This window comes from Anastrepha obliqua, chromosome 1, assembly GCF_027943255.1.
Source record: "Anastrepha obliqua isolate idAnaObli1 chromosome 1, idAnaObli1_1.0, whole genome shotgun sequence".
Classification (NCBI taxonomy): Eukaryota; Metazoa; Arthropoda; class Insecta; order Diptera; family Tephritidae; genus Anastrepha; species Anastrepha obliqua.
The window spans coordinates 15265472-15285235 of NC_072892.1; the positions used below are offsets into that span (position 1 = coordinate 15265472).

The window sequence follows — 19764 nt, forward strand, 5'->3', positions numbered from 1 at the left end:
TGCTATTATTAAGTACAAAAATACTTACAAATTATTTATAATTTACTACATTTACAAGTGGAACATAATCCATAAAACATCCATCTAAAGGCAAAAAAACAGTAAAACAACTAAAGGATATACAAAAAAATGCCAAGTAATATTTTACCAGGAAATCTAACAATTATCAAGTCTCTTGTGCATGCAAAGTTGCAAAAATTGAGCAGCAGCAGCAGCAGCGGCAGCGGCAGCACATACGCCATTCCTTCGCCGAACAATCGAACACAGTTGCGTAGTTGTTTTTGGATTTTTTTTATTTTTTTACAAGAACCCGAAGGCGTACATGGCACTGACTAAGGGGGTGAAGTAGCTGTCTATAGGGAGGAAAATAGATAAAAAAGAAATTGAAAATATTTTTTAGTAACATTTGCTGCAAATCCCATCGATTCTAGGCCAATACCAACCTTCAAATGCGAACCTCTTCACCTCCTCGTTGGCTTCTCAACGGCAAAGGCGCAATGAACAGCTATGCTGTTGCTAATGTAAAATTTATTTCTAATATTTTCTATGACTTAATTTTTTGCTCCATAAATGTAATTGTTTTATTGTGTTTTTGTTGCTAATTTCTTATCTTAAATTACAGTGATTTTTAGCGCATCAGCATTTGTGTTCGCAATGGCCGCTCTCATTTGGTTGAACATTCGAATAACTGTGAATGGCAAGAGAGAATTCGAAATGAAAGCAAAATTAATGTTGCTCATACGCCAGCGGGCGCCCAATAAGCAGCTTATAGCAAAATTATCATACAATTAGAAACGCGTGCATAAATTCGTGTGCGCGTGTATGGGCATATTCGTGTGGGAGAAACTCACTCAACTCACATAGAAAAACGTCAGTAGTACCAGCAGCAGGCGCGGCGTCTGCATGCGTGTGGCAAGTTCATGTTGCATGGCCGCATGCTGCTCACTCTTGATGATATGCACAAATACGCTGTCGGAATCTGTAAGGGAAAATCAAACAAATCAGTATGAGGGATAAGTGAAGTGATGACATCAGTGTGGCCAATAGAAAATGTGCTAGGATATATAAGTGCATACACACATACACATATTTACGTACACACATACATACATGTATTTGTTAGAAATATGAAAATCATAGAGGGCGCAGTCTCAAGTTGTGCATCGTGATTTGCTAATATTCTGAGCTTTTATGGCACCAATGCTCCTGGGATTGTCAATTGTGGCAAGCAAGGGGGGCCTGCTTTCTAGCGACGGTCGCTGGTATGGTTAAATAAGACTACTAGCCCATTCACAAAGCGATTATAGCTCACACGTAACGGCATATGAATGCACAGTGGCGGGCATAAAAATGGTGACAACCGGAAAAGTCAACATTTTTTGATGTTTTGCTGTTATTTCCCAAATAAAATAAAATAAAATAAAATAAAATAAAATAAAATAAAATAAAATAAAATAAAATAAAATAAAATAAAATAAAATAAAATAAAATAAAATAAAATAAAATAAAATAAAATAAAATAAAATAAAATAAAATAAAATAAAATAAAATAAAATAAAATAAAATAAAATAAAATAAAATAAAATAAAATAAAATAAAATAAAATAAAATAAAATAAAATAAAATAAAATAAAATAAAATAAAATAAAATAAAATAAAATAAAATAAAATAAAATAAAATAAAATAAAATAAATAAATTCATTTGAAAATCAGTGGGCGTGCATGATGGCTCAACCAGCACTTAGGCTTTGAAATATCTATTTGCAAAGTGTGTCGCATTTCGTTTAAAGAAAGTTGAAATACAGTAAAAACTAATTGCTAAAGTGGTGAGTGCTCTTTTTACCAACATCAAAGCTTTTATCTGAAAGCTTGTTTTCGCACAGGATGATTGATTACCAGGTTTGTTATTTAGCCATGGTGAAAAAGAAAATTTTGAGGGGAACTTCGGCTGCCACGTCACTTGGGATATTTAGCCGAATTCCCAACGATCTTTTCAGATGCGTCAAGCAAGTAGCTGCTAATTGGGATCATTACTGCGAAAGATTAGCAGATTTTTTCTTTTCTCACATTGAAGAAGATCATGTAGATGAAGGTAGATTCGAAGAGCAGCCAACCTAACTTTCAAACTTTTGCAGTCTAGTGCTTCACTTTTGTAATCGAATAATCAGTAATCGTATCACAAATCAGAACAATCATAGAGAAGGTTGTGCGCACAGAACCTCCAATTCGATCTATAAAAAACCCTTTTTTAATGATCTAAAGGAGTAGCAACAGAATATATAGGAATATATAGAAATAGATACAATGAAATCACAATGGGTATTAAAAACCTTTGTCTTAACACATATGGTTGATAGAGTGGTGATTCATCCAGAATCCAACTAGCGCTTCCGCACCATTTTGTTGCCACATCCTCGTTACCAACTTGTTTAACGGTTATTTACAGCATAACTATATCCAGTCTGTGTGGTTTAGGAACCTTACCAGGTTGTTAACGTCTAAGCCAGACAGTTGCTCGAGACTCTCGAACAGCGGTTTGCCCCGGGTTAACATTCTGTCCTTCCATAGGGCAGGTCATTCGCAGAGGAAATGGAATATTGTTTCCTTTTTTCCGGTTGTTTGCAATTGTGACAGTATGTGTTGTGAGGGATGCCCATTTTGGCGGCTTGTTCTCCGATAGACCAGAAGCCAGTTATGACTGCCTTTAGTCTACAGGCGTCCCGTCGTTTCATTCTTATTAATGCCGGCGATTGCTTGAGGTTGTAGGTGGGCCATAACGTTCTGATTTCAACTTGAGTAAAATAAATTGGTGTGCTAGTGCCTCTAACTCCATTCTCATACCAAATAATGTAACTGCAAACCATGAATTATATCTTATTGATAATATTCTTAGTCTTAATTTATTTCAAATTAATAATTTTGTTAATTCTCTGAATAGAATATTAGACCTCATATTTGTAAGTGATAACATAAACTACGAGATCAATGAATGTTTGAATTCCATAACTCCAAAAGGTAAGCATCATTTACCCTTAGTTGTCAAAATCGACTTTCATAGTTTTGCTACTATTGCGTCTGATGTCAGGCAATCATTCAATTATTCTTCATGCGATTTTGTCAATTTCAATGACTTATTACTTGACATTAATTGGGATAATTTATTTGCTGAACTTGACACATCTAGTAGTTTTTCTGCGTTTAAGTCCATTTTGTCTAAACTCTGCTTAGATAACATTCCGCTCAGAAAGAAAAAGCCCTATAAATTGCCCTGGTATTCTAAGTCTCTGAAGAAGCTTAAAAATCTTAAAAATAATTATTTCAAGAAGTTTAAATCTACGAAGAATCATTTGTACTTCGTTAAATATAAGCAAGCGTTAAAGGATTTCAATGATTTAAATAAATCTCTCTATAACAGCTATATTACCAATATAGAGTTAAACATTAAAGCGAATCCCAAAATCTTCTGGAAATACATAAAATCTAGAAGGAGTAGTGCCAGTGTTCCCACTGGTATGTTTTTCGATAATAGCCAAGCGCGAACCCCAACTGAAGCGGCAAACTTGTTTGCTGAATTTTTTAAATCTAATTTCGCTGACGACGAACTTGATCGCCCATCCGACTTTTCTTCTGACTTAGATTAAACCCTGAACTTTGGAGGTCTTTGCCTCTCTTCTGAGGATATTAGTAATGCTTTAACTAAATTGAAATCATCCTCTCAAACTGATGCTGATGGACTTTCAGCAGTTTTGATAAAAAACTGTCCGGCTTTCGTCTATCCCCTGAAAATTATTTTCAACAAATCTTTATCGTCGGGGTGTTTTATTGACGCATGGAAACTCTCTTTCATTACGCCCTTCTTTAAGAGTGGCAATAAAAATGACGTTAGAAATTATAGACCTATCTCTAAGCTGTCGACTATTTCCAAAATTTTTGAGCATGCGGTCTATGCAAAGCTGAGTTTTGCCGTTAAGTCTTTAATTTGCCCTAATCAGCATGGGTTTATTGCTAACAGATCTACAGTATCTAATCTGGCCGTTTTTAGTGAATACTGCATTGATTCTTTCTCCGCTGGCTCCCAGGTTGACTGTATTTACACCGACTTTTCGAAAGCCTTCGACAAAGTTTCTCATAGAATCTTAGTTAAAAAATTAGCTAGTCTTGGCTTTCATTCTACATTTCTGCAATGGATAAACTCTTATTTGAGCAATAGACGCTGTGTTGTAACAATCGATGGTATTTCATCTACCTCCTTTGCTGCCATCTCAGGTGTTCCGCAAGGAAGTATCTTGGGACCGCTTTTATTTGTGTTATTTATTAATGACATCAAAAGTTGTTTCACATTTGCTAAATTTTTGCTTTATGCTGATGACCTTAAGATCTTCTCAGCGATCAAGACGCAAGAGGATGCCACTAAACTTCAAGCCGATATGAATAGGCTTTACTTCTGGTGCCAGAATTCACGACTTTCGCTGAACTTATCTAAGTGCTTCCAAATATCTTACTCTAAAACATCTAATATTTTGTGCACTAAGTACAGGATCTCGGCATGTGCCCTGCAGTGTGTTAGTGAGTTTAAGGACCTTGGTGTCATCTTCGATAACAAATTCTCTTTTAATAACCATATAAATTATATTACTTCTAAATCTTTTTCGATGTTGGGCTTCGTCAGACGGAACGCCACTAAGTTCTCTGATCCCTATACCATTAAGTTACTGTATTCATCTTTTGTTAGATCTCACTTAGAATATGCTGCTTTTATTTGGAGACCTTGTAGTCAGCAAGCTATTAATAGAATCGAACGTGTGCAAAAAATATTTCTCAAATATGCCCTTCGGTCCCTGAATTTTATTGATCCCATGCCATCATATTCTGCTCGTCTCATGCTTATAAGTCTCAAGTCCTTAGAGATTCGTAGGACTATACTGTGTCTGTCTTTTACTCATAATATTATTACTGGAGTAATTGATTGTCCCTACTTGTTGGAAAGGATTCGATTTAATGTTCCCCAGCGATCTCTTAGGAACTTCTACCCTTACTATGGGGGAAACTTTAAAACTACGTATGCCAGCAATGCTCCCATTACTCGTGCTTTACGGGAATTAAATGCCGTTCATAATGATGTTCTTCTTGATTTCTCGCTTTCAAGAACAGCACTTTTAAATCTTTTGAATTCTATATTATAGTTAGTTAGTAGCTAGTATAGTTTTTAAATACATACTATATAATATATTTGTAGCGTAATCTAAGCAACTTTTGTATCATAGTCTGTAAGGATTGTAATTCATAGACTTAAATAAATAAATAAATAAATAAATAAATAATTTTGCATTTCGTCTGGTCTCTCCACCTACAATCTGCGATTCGAAGGTATTCTAGGGAAATTGCACTCTTGACCGCACCTAATGGTGTGCTATTCATGGCATATCCCCCTATTGCTAGTGCATCGGCTTTTTCGTTACCTTCTATGTTCCGATGTCCCGGAACACAAATTAAGGTTACTTTATGGTTTTCCCTGAAGGTGGTAAGACTATTCCTACTTTGCTCCACCACCTTCGAGGCTTTTACAGCCGCGTCCAGTGCCTGGATTGCAGCTTGGCTATCCGAAAGAATAGCGGTATTGCCCCTAAAAGAGAAATCCGTGATTAGTAGCCTACAAGCTTCCCCAATTGTCAGTACTTCTCACTACACTGCTGGTATTAGGGAGACGCTCAGATTTTTCAATTCTAATATAATGGTTGTTCTCTATAGAGCCCTTTTTTGTTCGGATTACCTAGTGAAACGCTGTCTCCGTAGATTTGCCTTTAAGGTATGCGTGTTGTGCAGTTGATACAATATACCATAGCCCTCCAAAGAGCTTCTGAGGTGTATATCCAAAAGTCTTTCAAAAGTTTTTAACAGGAAAGACGAAAGACTTATTGGCCTGAAGTCCTTCGCTGATTCATGTCTCGTCCTTCCTACTTTTGGTATGAAGACGACCTTGACTAGTTTCCAACTATCTGGAATATGACCTAAGTTGAAACACGCTTTAAAAATTTCCTTTAGTTCAAAAAGTATTGCGAGTTTTGTATTTTTTCAAAAATTATTTATTTATTCATTAATATCAATTTTGTCCCCTTCAAAGTAATCCCCATGAGATATTATTCACTTGTGCCAACGTTTTTCCCAATCCATTTCAAAAAATCATTTTTTTAACTTGTTCAGCTCCTCCTTCGATGCCATCTTTATCTCGACAATCGTAGCATAGCGTCGCCCTTTTATGGGTCTCTTCAGTTTCGGGAGCAAGAAAAAGCCACAGGGGGCCAGATCTGGCTGATACGGTGGCTGTGTGTTTAGTGTGTTGTTTTGGCCAAAAAGTTGCGCACAAGCAACGATGTGTGAGTAGGGGCATTATCGTGATGCAAGAGCCAATTTTTGTTCTTCCACAACTCCTGGCGTTTCCGGCAGATTGCTTAGCGCAAACTGCGCATAACTTGCAGGTAATATTTTTTATTGACCATTTTACCCTGTGGCAAGAACTCATGCAAAACTTTTTCATTCGACCGAACTTGGCGCCCTTTTTTCCATCTTGGTTCGTGCGGCAGCTTCCATTGAGATGATTGAGCTTTGGTTTCCACATCATAACCACAAACCCACGATTCGTCATCAGTTATCACCCTCTGCCTCTGAAGCAAATTTGGGTCTTCGCGGACAGAGCCCAACATCTCATTAGCAATGTTCATGCGATGCTGCTTTTGGTCGAAATTGAGCAGTTTTGGTACGAATTTCGCGGCGACCCGTCTCATGCCCAAATCATTGAAAAAAATCGAATGGCACGAGCCAATCGATATGTCTAGGTCCTCAGCAACTTCTCTAACGGTGATTCGACGATTGGTCAATACCATTTATTTCACTTTATCAATTTTTTCGTCTGTTGTTGAGGTGCTCTGGTGTCCGGCACGCTTTTCGTCCTTCACATCTTCTGGGTCTTCGGAGAACATTTTGTACCACCGATAAACGTTGCTTTGATCCAAAGTAGCTTCTCCGTACGCCACAGTTAACATTCGGAATGCATCCGCGCACTTAATTCCGTTTTTTACACAAAATTTCATACCGGTTCTTTGATCCATCTTTTTGAATAGGTAAAAATCGAAGACGAGCCAAAACACATGCAAGCAAAGCAGCTGTCAACAATTAACTGAACATTCAAAATGGCCGAACTCGTCGACATGAGTGAGAGGCATGAATATACGTAACCAATTCTTCACCTGTGTCTTCAAGGTGAGTAAAATGCGTTTGGTAAGCTTCTAGACTAATCTGGGATACAAATCCTGACTACTGAAAAATAATCCTTTACCTGCAGAAAACAAAAAAACTAAGTCTTTCTTGATTTTGAATACCTAATAAACGAAGGAAAAAAATTAAAAAAAATCACCGTTTGTGATAATAACACGACGCAGGCATTTCCCAAAAATCTAAGCTTGTACTAGAGACTTGAAGCCATCTCACAATGGAAATAGATGACTTTGCAAAATTGTTTTAAGGCCTTTGGTTTACCGATCTTTCTATCTGTACTAATGGCACAACGGCAGGCAAAGCATACCCAATTAGTTTGGCTGTCTACCAAATTAACGGTTTTTCTAATTCAATTATAGGACAAAAGTTAACCTAAACTACATATGTTTTTTCACCTACACCATTCCATCGGAGCCAAATCAATTGAGTTTGTATTCATCGGAAAATAGATTAAGTTAGGTTGAACTAGATTGCACATAGCACAGAAATTTATCCATAGTGAGGCCAAGTGTTTGTATGGAGAATTTAAGAACTTTATATTTTGTCTTTAATATATAGTTGAGGTAATTCAAATAGACTGCTAGTTTTTTGTTCTGCTAGGCTTCGGAGAATGTTATCTGTCGTCTAATCCGAATATGTCCAATTTGAATATAGCATACAACTTCAGAAAGTTACTTTTACGCTTTTTGGGTGTATTTTTACTCCAATGGCTTTTTGACAGAAAATAAATAAGTCTGCTTGTCGTCCTGTTAAACTGTTTGTGTGCTCAATCAATTTTTTTCCACCTTCTTCCAGAAGGAAATTCTTAATATCTTCCGCAGCTTGGAACTGATCGAGCGAAAATATTATATCCTTTTAGCAAGCAAACTCCATACGAGTCTCATTTTCATTCGGACCACGTTTTGCTCTCCGTGGATCCAGTAGCCTGTTCTACCCTACAAAATTTGCTTATTGCTGACCAACTGAGCCCAACTCTGCTACTTCAGTTTCAGTTCGTATAGTAAGAATTTTAAGCTCATCGCCTTCAGTCTTTATCTCATTTTTCACCTTACACAGCACTACCTTAAAATGGTTGCACAACTAATTTATTTAACTCGGATCATAAGGCCTTCTTTTATACTCAGAACAAATACTATTTAGATAAAAAGTAGTCAATTCAATATTTGTATGTCCTTCCAATAGCGTTTAAATTACCTGTTGATATTTCTATGCCCACCACTGTAAAAACATAGCATACATACACAACAAACATGGCAATGCTAGACTATTTTGGCAGCTTCCACAGTAATTGTAAGCCAAACAGGTAAATCAGAAGTAGTAAATATGTTGGAGGTGCCCCCATTTAGGGTTGGTTGATGGTGGTGGGTTATGGTACTCACTTGAATTATCTGCCGAGCATGTGTAATTCCCCGAATCCCGGTGCAGCACGCGCGATATCACCAAATTGCTCATCTTCATCTGCTGCTCCGATACGACGCGTATGCCGCCGCGCGTTGAATCGTTAATTAATTCGCTGTCCTTGTACCACATCATATGCGTGTAGGGCCCGGGCGCTTGCGGTGCGATGCACGTCAAATTAATGTCGCTGCCACTTTGTATAAAGAGTTCGCGATTCGAGAGGATTTGCGCTTTTGATGCTGTTTGGGTACGCGAACCAACGTCATTAAATAACGGCATCACCAGGCGCGCAGCAGCCAACCATTCGTGCAAATTGAACATCGAACAAACCATTCAGCCCATCATTCAATGTATTTGTTTAGTGTTAATGCGTGCCATGCCATGCCGTGCAGAGAAGTGAGTGTAGATGAGTTGTTGGTTTTATGATGGTTCGTTGTGGTTGTTATTGTTGTTGACGTAGTTGTTGTTGTGCATATTTGCCAATAACGGTAACATTGCGGAGGCGTTTGCATGGGCATTGCATTTCATTGCCGTAATCAGCGTTAATTGCGAAAAATGTGGAAAAAAAGAGAACAAAATGGGAGTTAGGGAATAGATATAGAAAAATGAGAAGAAGAAGAAGACCAAGTTTGTGTGATTAGTCACATGATAGGCAGTGAGCGAGCACTAATTGAGTGGGATTTAACTGCGTGCTCGGTTAATTACTGGCGTCCGGCTGTCGCTTGTAGTGTGTTGGTGTGCGTGTGTTTGTTCCACTCACGCAACGAGCGCATCAGAGAAGCCAAGGAGGTGTTTTGGTTTTTGTTCTATGCTAAGTTTGAGTATTCTTGAAGTTTGAAGAAACTCTGAATCATTTTTTCCTTAATCTTCTTTTCAATTTCAAAATACACTCTTTCTCACAAAAAAATTTCTCTTTTACCTGGAGACAGTCTTGCTCATCGCTTATTGTATAAAGGTTGCCACCTATTTCGAATAGGTATTCTTTAACTAATACGCGAATCATAATTATCTTCTTTCTCAATCTTCTATATTGAAATATTTCTGGAAAAGGTTGCCACCTATTTTGAATTCACAGTTTGTTTAATTAATACTCGAATCATGTTTATCTTCTTTCCCACTCTTTTATATTAAAATATTTTTGAAAAATGGTAAAAAACTGAATGGACTTAACATCAAAACAATAAAGATCTTTTATTTTGCTACATTTGAATGAAAAGTCCTCTTCCTATTTGATTCAATTTCTAATTTGAGGAGTTGATTTGAAAGTTAACGAAATTCGGAGTTTAGATTTTTGCGTATTAAAAAAACGTGATTTCAGACTTTTTGAAGTGATCTTAAAGTCGCCATTTTTTATGTGTCGCATATCACAATTTTAATTTTTTTTTTGTTTGTAGTTTCAACTATCAAAGCTTGGTCCAAATTTTATTGATGATTTTTATTACTAATTAAAGGCATACCTTTTAACTAGAAACAGAAAAAGTCTGACCCTTGACCTTACTCTAAAAAAAGTTAACTTTTCAACAAAAAAAAAATTTTTAAATAATCTGTAAAATCGAATATCTCGACAACTGTTAACTTTTGAACACCACTTCAAAAAACCAAATTTAGCAAAAGTGTCCTAACTAATAACATTCTTAAGTTTCTTGGACGAATTTCCCGGTAAACCTGTATTATCCTAAACCAGACATGCTACGCCACTGCTTTTCAGTTGCGGGGTAAGAGATCAATGGAATCTAAGAAACTTTACTTCAAATACAATCAAGTGCTTAATGGGGAACTTGTTTTTGTTGTTCTCAAATGTTTATGCGTTTCATTAAATTATTGCCTCCCCTTCCTAATATCCCCTTTTATTGGCGATACTCACTCACAACCATCAGCTTGTACGCTTGACTGATTTTCGGCTCTGTCGACACCTGACACTCATAAATGCCAGCATCACGCGGCTGCACCGACACCACCTTCAACACCCACTCGTCCGAGTTGTCAATGTGTCGCGCCAAAAAACGCTGGTCATTCGTATACGTCATAATGCCGATGGTGAGAATGTGCAGATCGCGTTTACGTATCCACGAGACGGCGCGATCGCCAAGATTCCGCACACGGCAATGCAACCGAGCTGTTGTGCCGACAGCTGCAATCACTTCGCGTTCGGTGGTATTCTCGAATTGCGGTTCACTGCTACTTCCGACACCTTCGAAACTCTCCACAATAGCGTTGGAGAGTTCAAGCTGTGAGTATGATGCCAACGATGTGGATGCCGATGATGATGATGATAACGCTGACGACGAGAGCGATGAGGAGGATGGCAGCTGGGCTGCTAGTGACATTGATTCTAAAATTTGCTGTGGTAGGTGGTGAACAGTTGACGGTGGCGGCGTGTAATGATGATGTGGCGGATGTCTCGTTGTACCCTGAAATGCTGAAATGGTACAAATGATGTATGTTATTAGAGGCTGAAAAGAGGCAGAGGAGTTCAAGTGCACGTTCAATTGCATACACAATCACACAAAAAGCAAGCAAAACACAAAAATGCAAACTCATTTTTCCGCACTCGGCTTAGCTTTGCTAAATTATCTCACTCTGCTGACAAGCACGTTTTGCAAGAGCCCATTATCCCTGTGCTCATTCAGCTTCGGGTAGGCGCAATCTAGAGCAACGTGCCCTGCTTGCCAATTATCAATTGATTTTTATTGTAGGCTTATTATCATTGCCCATTAAACCGTCATCGATTCATTTTTATGTCTGTGCAAAGGTATATGTGTGTGTGTGTCAGTGTGCTAGTCAACGTCCTTCTTAAGGTTGTCACCAGGCTGCTATTTCCTATTGTTAAAATAACCTTCTGTATTTCGCTTGGCTTCGAAATCTATTTTTTATTACCTCAAGGCAAATAAACCGTTCACCCTTGGGATGTGCCAATGTGCCAAAGTCAGCAAAACGGAAACGGATGTGATAAACAGTATAATAGACATATTACTAATTTGTAAAACAAGAGTAGTGGAACGAACATGAGAAGGCAGAATATAGCAAATAAAATAAGGTTAAGTCCCATGGCGTAATAAAAGTACAAATAATTCAGTCATTTTACTACAGTTTCTTAAGCTCTTTGCACTTTGAATATTAAAAAAAACAAAAAATTAAGTAAAAAATCAAAGCTCATTCAGCGCAAGGGAGGAAAAGGTGAAATTGTCGCATCTTCATTACATAGAAGACTCTACCATAGGCACATTCATGAAAAAAATATTTATTAGCATTTCAAAAACAAGATTTTATGTAACGTTTTTCCAACTAAAAAAACATTTTTTTGTGAAACAATCATACGGTGATCATATATACCACCTACATCCTTGAAGTTTTCCTTTGAGAGCGCTCAAATTTTAAAATTATATAAAACGAACGATATAATTGGCTGAACTGTAGGTCATTTGAAAGATATATTCGCCTAAATTCCGCTCAATTCCAGGCCGGGATAGCGTTCGCCATTCACTGTTACATTGACACCAGCCTCGTCTTTGAAGAAATATGGGCCGATGATTACTCTAGGCGCACCCAACGGTTGTTTTCAATGAAGGTAATGGATGTTCTTAAACAGCTTCAGATTGTTCTTCAGCGCAAGTACGCCAATTTTGCTTATTGACGTAGTCATTAAAGCAAAACTTAGCCCCATCGTTAAATAAGTTGGACTGAGCGCGCGATGTACACTTTTCACAGAGCGTCGCTTTTCGTCCGTTGTTGAGGCGTAAGTCTTTCCATGATGTATTTTGTTTGACAGTATTCACGCGTGATCTACTCGTATCAAAAAACCCTATTGGAAAAAGTGCATCCAATCTGATAACTTATTTATAAGAGTTTCGTTTTTAAACAAGCCAAACCAACTGTGCGTTGCTGTCGCTAAAATTTTTTGTTTTTGCATAGCTCGAAATTTCTTTTTGTATTCAAAGTTTCGTCTGCTTCCAGTAAACTATCTAATGTAATCGTCTGGTCAAATACCCATTTTTTATAGATATTTTTTAAGAATTTGTTTTTAAGAATATAAAATGCCATCGTTTCGATTTTATAGTATGTTATTTTTGATATCAAATAGTATACAAAAACATTTTTTTTTTGACATATTTTTTTGTAGAAGTGTGGCACCAAAGCAAGCGTCTTCAAAAAAAAAGATAGGTGGCTTTTCAACAGGATCTTGGCTCTTCAGAACATCTGAAACGAAAAAGTTAAACTGATTATTGTTCTGTAGGTTTATCATTCTGGCAGGTGTTACAATGGGAAAATATTTTTGAAAAATGGCGAACTTTGAAAAAAGGTATGCTTTTCGGGTGGAAATCAGACTGCAGCTGAAAAGAAACGATAGTAGCACCCGCCAGAACTACTAATGTGTGGAATAACTGATGAGAATTTCAGATCAACCGGTTAAATAGAATTTGCGTTAGGTCGTTGATAGACCAGAAAAACATTGTTTTGAGAAAAACACGTTCAAAGTTTTCGCAATGACATCTACAGTTGCCGTGCGGCTAACAAAACCCAACTACGACGTGCTCTTCAATATGCGCTATAACTTTACTAATATTTTGAATTTTAGTCTAAAATTTTCATATTATATTTTCAATATATTTTAGAACGAAAATATTTTGAAATTAAAAATAGGTTTTTTTTATATATTTTAAAAGTTTTTTTTTCAATTAAGACTACTACCTTAAGCCACAAATTTTCGCTTTTTACGAACGAGTGAAAAATGTCACAGCTTTATATTGTCAGAAACTATACTGTCCCTTGTCTAGTACCAACCCTTGTATAGATCATACATTAATAAATAGTAGTTATTGAGGCACATGCCGTGGAAAAAACTCAAATAGTAGTCACTGGATGGGCTTAGGCTTGGCTGGTTGGTTAGAGTGGTGATTCATCGTACGTACGCCACCACTTTTACCCCACCTGTATTAAGTTTTATTAAGATTTTGCTGATCACACATAGCCAAAGAAGTGTAGATAATACATCCCCCTGTAGAGTGCCCCTGTGGACTTTCTTGGTTATGTTGATATTACCCATATTAGCTTTGATGATCCTGGTTTCAAGCATAGAGAAGACCCAGTTACAAATACAACTGTCCACCTCTAACATTGTTAATGTCGTCTTCTATATCCAAGAATGCCGCCATGGTATAATGTTTGCTCTCTAGAGAGAGCCCTCTGTTGGGCTTAGGCTTTTTAACATAAAAAAATTAAGATGTATATTCCTTCTGTAAGCCCATTTCTATGAAATAAAGTCTATACATCGCACTCAGTTATGCCAAAGTTGCCTATGAAAACGCTATGAAATTTTGATGGTTGCACTGTGGGCCAGAAGACCAAAAAATTTGGCCAAAAGTCATTGAAAGATTTTTCAAAATGCAATATAGTATCATCATATAGATAAGTGAAAGTATTTATTTTGTAAATGTTATAAGTTTTAATGAAATATTTAAGCTTGTATAATAAGTTAATATAAGTGTAAGGCTTAAATGATCACCATATAGCTATTGTTCTAAACTGTCACTGTTTTACTGAAATGTAGTATTTGTCATTAATTATATTGCATTTTCTCATTAGTTGCAATCATGTAGTATGTGAAAATAGTCAATAGCTGAAAAAATAAATCTGATGTTAGAAATATTGAGAATAATTGTGAAAAATTTTGTTTTTTTTTACTACTTGTTAATACGCCGATTGAGCCTTGCGCAAAACTCCAGAAGCTATTAACAATTTCTTTACATTAACGTCTTCAGTAGTTCATGTGTAACAAGCTAAAGGTGCGGTTTGCTGCGGTTTTTCATTTTCTTTTTAAAAAAAATGAAGTTTTACTGATCTATGCGCGAGTTGACTGTATATCAATCATTTGCCAATTTTAACTTATTTATGACTTCATTGAAGAAAAAAGAGGTTCTTCAAATTATGTTAGGTAATAATGACATGAATATAACCGTTGATTCAATTTTAACTAAAATTGGTATCAATAAATCAGATGTAGGTTGTAAAGGATTGGAACGCTTGAAAAATGCTTTAAATAGTTTAAAGTCAAAAAGAAATGCAAAATATCAGCATTGCAGTAGGAAAATAGCTGTCTTTGAGTCACAAAATTCAGAGTGGTTAGATTCTGAATTTACTATTCCTGACTTAGACCTCACAGCTAAAATAAGTAAGACTGAAATACTTAAAAGAGGTCGTCCATCGCTCGATTTTGCAGAAAAATCTATTAGATCGAAAAGACGAGAAGTGTCTAAAATCAGTGAAGAACATGATAATGATCGTCAGAAACTATTAATGGCTACTAGTCATGCGGCACGAGTTTCAGGGGAAGCAGATTTGCGATCGGTACTTAACGAACTTTCAAAAAGCGAGGAACAGGCTAAGAAAATTAGAAAAATAATGACAACATCTTTTCCTACAATAGAAAAGAAAAGCCCAGAAGTGGCTTTAGCATTTCTTTTCGATAATTCTATGTCTAAACAAGTCTATCAGAATATGCGATTAGCGAACAAATCTAGTGGAGTACACATTTGGCCTGCGTATAATGCGATTAGAGAAGCCAAAGAAAAGTTAAGACCGTCGAAAGAGTCAATTAAAATTTCTGAAACGTTAGCTGAAGTATCACTTCAAGAACTTTTAAACCACACGGTGAATAGAATAATAGAACTACAAAGAGAAGTTTTACACTGTCTTATTCAAAAAAATAAAATTACTGAGCTCAAAACTGTTCTGATGTGTTCGTGGGGATTTGATGGGAGTAGTGGGCATTCGCCTTACAAACAAGGTTATGATAGTGTCAATGAGAAACAGACTCCTACAGATGAAAATCTGTTCGTTACTACACTTATCCCCTTAAGGTTATCAAGTGAAGTGGATGTAATTTTGTGGAATAATGTTACATCTCAATCTCCAAGATTTAGTCGCCCTATTCAAATTCGATACGCAAAGGAATCAACAGAAGTAATTCTTGCCCAAAAGAAGGCCATCGAAGAGCCAATTCTGAAATTACAAGCCTTTGAAATTTTGATTGAAGGCTGTCGTCTTAAAGTACAATATACATTATTAATGACTTTAATTGACGTTAAGGTATTAAATACGATCACCAACACGCCATCAATGAAAACTTGTGCTATCTGTCATGCTGGTCCTAAACAAATTAATGATCTATCTAATATAAAGAGTGTGAAATTTATGCCTCATGAGGAGTCACTGTTACATGGAATCAGCCCTTTGTATGCCTGGATAAGAATTTTCGAATTTTGCTTACATGTTTCTTATAAATTGGTTATCAAAAGATGGGATGCCAGAGGCGCTAAGAATAAAGAACAGGTAGCATTAAGAAAACAAGAGGTGCAATCAAGTCTGTGGGAAAAAATGGGACCCAGAGTGGATAAACCAAAGCCTGGAGGAAGTGGTACCAGCAATGATGGAAACACAGCTCGCAGGGCATTTAAAGATAGTACACTTTTGTCTGAATGCCTTGGTCTTAATCACGAATTGCTTCAACGTTTTAAGGTAATTTTAATTAGCCTCTCTTGTCATCTTCCTCTCGATTCAAGTCGATTTGAAGAATTTTGCACCTCTACTGCAAAACTGTACGTCTCGCTCTATTCGTGGTACCCTATGTCTCAAACGGTTCACAAAATTCTTATTCATAGCGGAGAAATAATAAAAAACGGCATCTTACCGGTAGGTATGCTCGGAGAAGAAGCGAGAAATAAGGACTACAAAAAATTTAGACTCCAGCATAGTAGAAAGCATAGTAGGATGGCAAATTTGGAAGACTTGTTTTGTAGAGCTATGGACACCTCTGATCCTCTTTTATCGAGTTTACGTTTAAAAGAACGCCTTCAACAAAAAGTTCAATTATCTCTTCCTAAAGAAGTGCAACTTTTATTGAAAGAGGCTGAAGTAGATTTTAATCAATCAGGAAGTACCAATTACGTACAGGTAAGTGAAGAACTAGACGAATATGAAATTGAGGAAATTAATTTTACAGAAAAAATCTTATATTTAGATGACATAGAATTATCCGAGGAAGAAGACTCACAATCTGATGTAAATGACGATATTTAACCTCGTAGAGCAAGCAATTAGTATTTACCTATTTTTAAAAAAAATTATAAAAAAATTAAAAACCAATAAAAACGTAAAAAAAATTTAAAACAACAAAAAATTAAAAAAAAAGAAGAAAAGGAGTCTGAAGTCGCACTGTAACCTCCTCGTGGTAGATTCCGGAAACTACAACTTATTATGTAGGCTAACTGCAGGCGTGTCTCTTTATCTGACATATTGGTACCACCATTTTCAATTGTTTAAATCTAATTGCAAATTTGTCGACAGCGATACATAAAAGCCCGAGTAACAAGTTTCAAATTAATCAGATAAAATTTAAAAAAAAGGTCCGCATAAGGGATTCGACATTTTTAATTTCTAAAATCTGGCAGCAGATTCGTAATCAGCGCCCCCAAAATCCCCTAAATACTAAGTTTGGTAAAAAATAATTAATTTTAAAAAATTTATGTCCGCCATATTGGATCCGCCATTTTGAATTGTTGAAATCTGACTTCATATTCGTAATCAGAGACCAAAACCCCTAAATACCAAATTTGGTGAAAAAAGTCCAATTTTTTAAATTTCATGTCCGCCATATTGGATCCGCCATTTTGAATTGTTGAAATCTGACTTCATATTTGTAATCAGAGACCATCAAAACCCCTAAATACCAAATTTGGTGAAAAAATCCAATTTTTTAAATTTCATGTCCGCCATATTGGATCCGCCATTTTGAATTGTTGAAATCTGACTTCATATTCGTAATCAGAGACCCCAAAACTTGTACATAGCGGTATTAAAAGTTATAAATTGTTGCCGGTTTGGGAATTATGAATTTTGGCCACTTATAAGGGTCTCCTGGCCCACTGTGGGTTGGAATGATTTGTTCCATATTTGGTGGTACCATTTATGAGCTGCTGAAAGCAGCCGCTTCAATGGAGTATTTAAGGAAATTTGCTAGGAAACTAAGGAAAAATGCGATCAACTATATTTTGGAAATATTTCTAACATATATTTGTAAATACTCAAATGCGAGGGAGCTTGTTGACCACAGATTTTTGCGTAAACTTGCTAAACGAGTTTCGCTGGTTACCATTTCTATACTTTTGAAGAAATTAAAAATTGTAAAAGAAATTTTAATTCATAAAAGAGACAGATTTTTGAAAATAAGTTGGAAAATTGCCTACGAAGTGAAAAAAGCAGTGGCTTGGGATTGACAATACTTCGAATAAATGTAAATGAATTCATGAGTGATTGTCCCAAACAGTATATTTTCCAAAATTCCAATTGGTATCAGTAGTTTTTTGTTTGTGAACTAATCTGTTGTCAATTAAGAAAAAACTAATTCGAGGATGCAGCAAATATGAGTGAGTTTATCATTTTTTCCGCTTCGATATATTTAATTAATATCCACAAATTTCACATTTTAATTTAATTTCATTTCACAATGATTTAATAATCATTTTCACATGATTTAAAAAGTGATGAGTTCACTTCCAGCGAAAAGCGAGAACAGCCGGCCCTTTAAGCTGTCAGCTACAACCTTACGTGTTAGCTTAAGGTATTTAGAGTTGAGAGGGACGAACTCGAGTATGAAGCAGCGGAACCTGTCTCATTCACAGAAGAAGAACTAATAGATGCTGCAAAAGTAATAAAATGCAATAAAGCGCCAGAACCTGTTGGCATTGTTGCGGAAATATTGAAACTATTGGCAATCGAACGCCCTCGTTTGCTGCTAAACATGTACAACACATGCCTAAAAGAAGGAATTTTTCCAGAAATATGGGGAAAGCAAAAACTAGTACTAATCAGCGAGGCTAAGGGAGACCCAACATTAGCGCCCGCTTATAGACAGCTATGTATGCTGGATAGCGCAGGAAAACAATTCGAGAAACTGATAAAGCGTAAACTTAGCGAAGCGGTCTGTCTGACAGGCAGCATGGTTTTAGAAGTGGCAGATCTACCTTAGAAGTCATCCAAGATGTAATAGCTAGCGTAGAACATGCTCAGGCAGGTAATCGATACTCCAAACGCTTAGTATTACTAGCCACACTGGATATTCAACAGTTTGGGACGACGTAATTGAAGCCTTAAAGGTAAAATTCAAGACCCCGGATAATTTATTGAAAATTATTCGTAGCTATCTAAGCAATCACGTGCTCTTATACGAAACCCAAGAAGGATGCAAGACGAAACAAATAACAGCAGGTGCGACCCAAGGATCAGTACTGGGACCTGAACTTTGGAATGTAAGCTGCGAATGAATCCTTCGAATAGAGATGCCTGAGGATGTGCACTTAGTGGGATACGCAGATGACATTGCAGTTGTAATAATCGCCCGAAACGCTCACGAAGCCAAAACGAAGTTAAATCAGGTAATGATTCGAGTTCAGACATGGCTAGAGGACCATGGAGTAAAGCTGGCCACAAGGATTATCTCCTTCTAACAGACGTATCCCATTAGAAGTAGATATACAAGTACTCGATGCCATTTTATCGACAAGGAATACCTAGGAGTACAATTAGACACAAGGCTAACTTACTGGGCGCACATAAACTATGCTGTCACAAGAGCTGCCAAAGTAAGCGGCATGTTAAGTAAGTTCATGGCAAACCTTGGAGGTCTAACGCAGAACAAGCGAAAAAGTTTAATGGACACGATTTTATACGGATGCGAAATCTGGACAGATTCGCTACGGGTGCAGCTGCGCTCTCAGAGTGGCTTCTTCATACAGAACAGTAACTGAAGCAGCAGTTTTAGTTATCAGCGGAACCATCCCAATAGATATTCTAGCACAAGAACACAAACGGAGGTGGGAGGGAAAAATCTCAGGGATTCCAGCACCATGCTTCTCCGATATTAGAATTCAAACGCTCACACTTTGACAGGCAAGATGGAACTCTGAACGGTACGGTAGATAGACAGCGAGACTAATACCCGATCTAAAAAAGTGGGTAGCAAGGAAGCACGGTGAGGTTAACTATTACCTCACACAGTTTTTATCCGGACATGGGACCTTTCGCAAGTATTTCTGGCG

At 36.8% G+C, this 19764-nt stretch overlaps 1 protein-coding gene across 1 annotated transcript in view; it reads right to left on the reverse strand.

Moving 5' to 3' along the window:
- Positions 1-633: 633 nt before the first annotated feature.
- The window catches only part of LOC129251459 (hemicentin-2), a 76707-nt gene continuing 57576 nt past the window's right edge, over positions 634-19764 (reverse strand). Inside the window, exons 2-5 of the mRNA XM_054890807.1 lie at positions 10536-11090; positions 8653-8910; positions 861-979; positions 634-688 (exon numbers count right to left, since the gene is read on the reverse strand). Coding sequence (XP_054746782.1) covers positions 665-688; positions 861-979; positions 8653-8910; positions 10536-11090 — 956 coding nt within the window. The 3' untranslated portion in view covers positions 634-664. The remainder of the gene's footprint in view (positions 689-860; positions 980-8652; positions 8911-10535; positions 11091-19764) is intronic.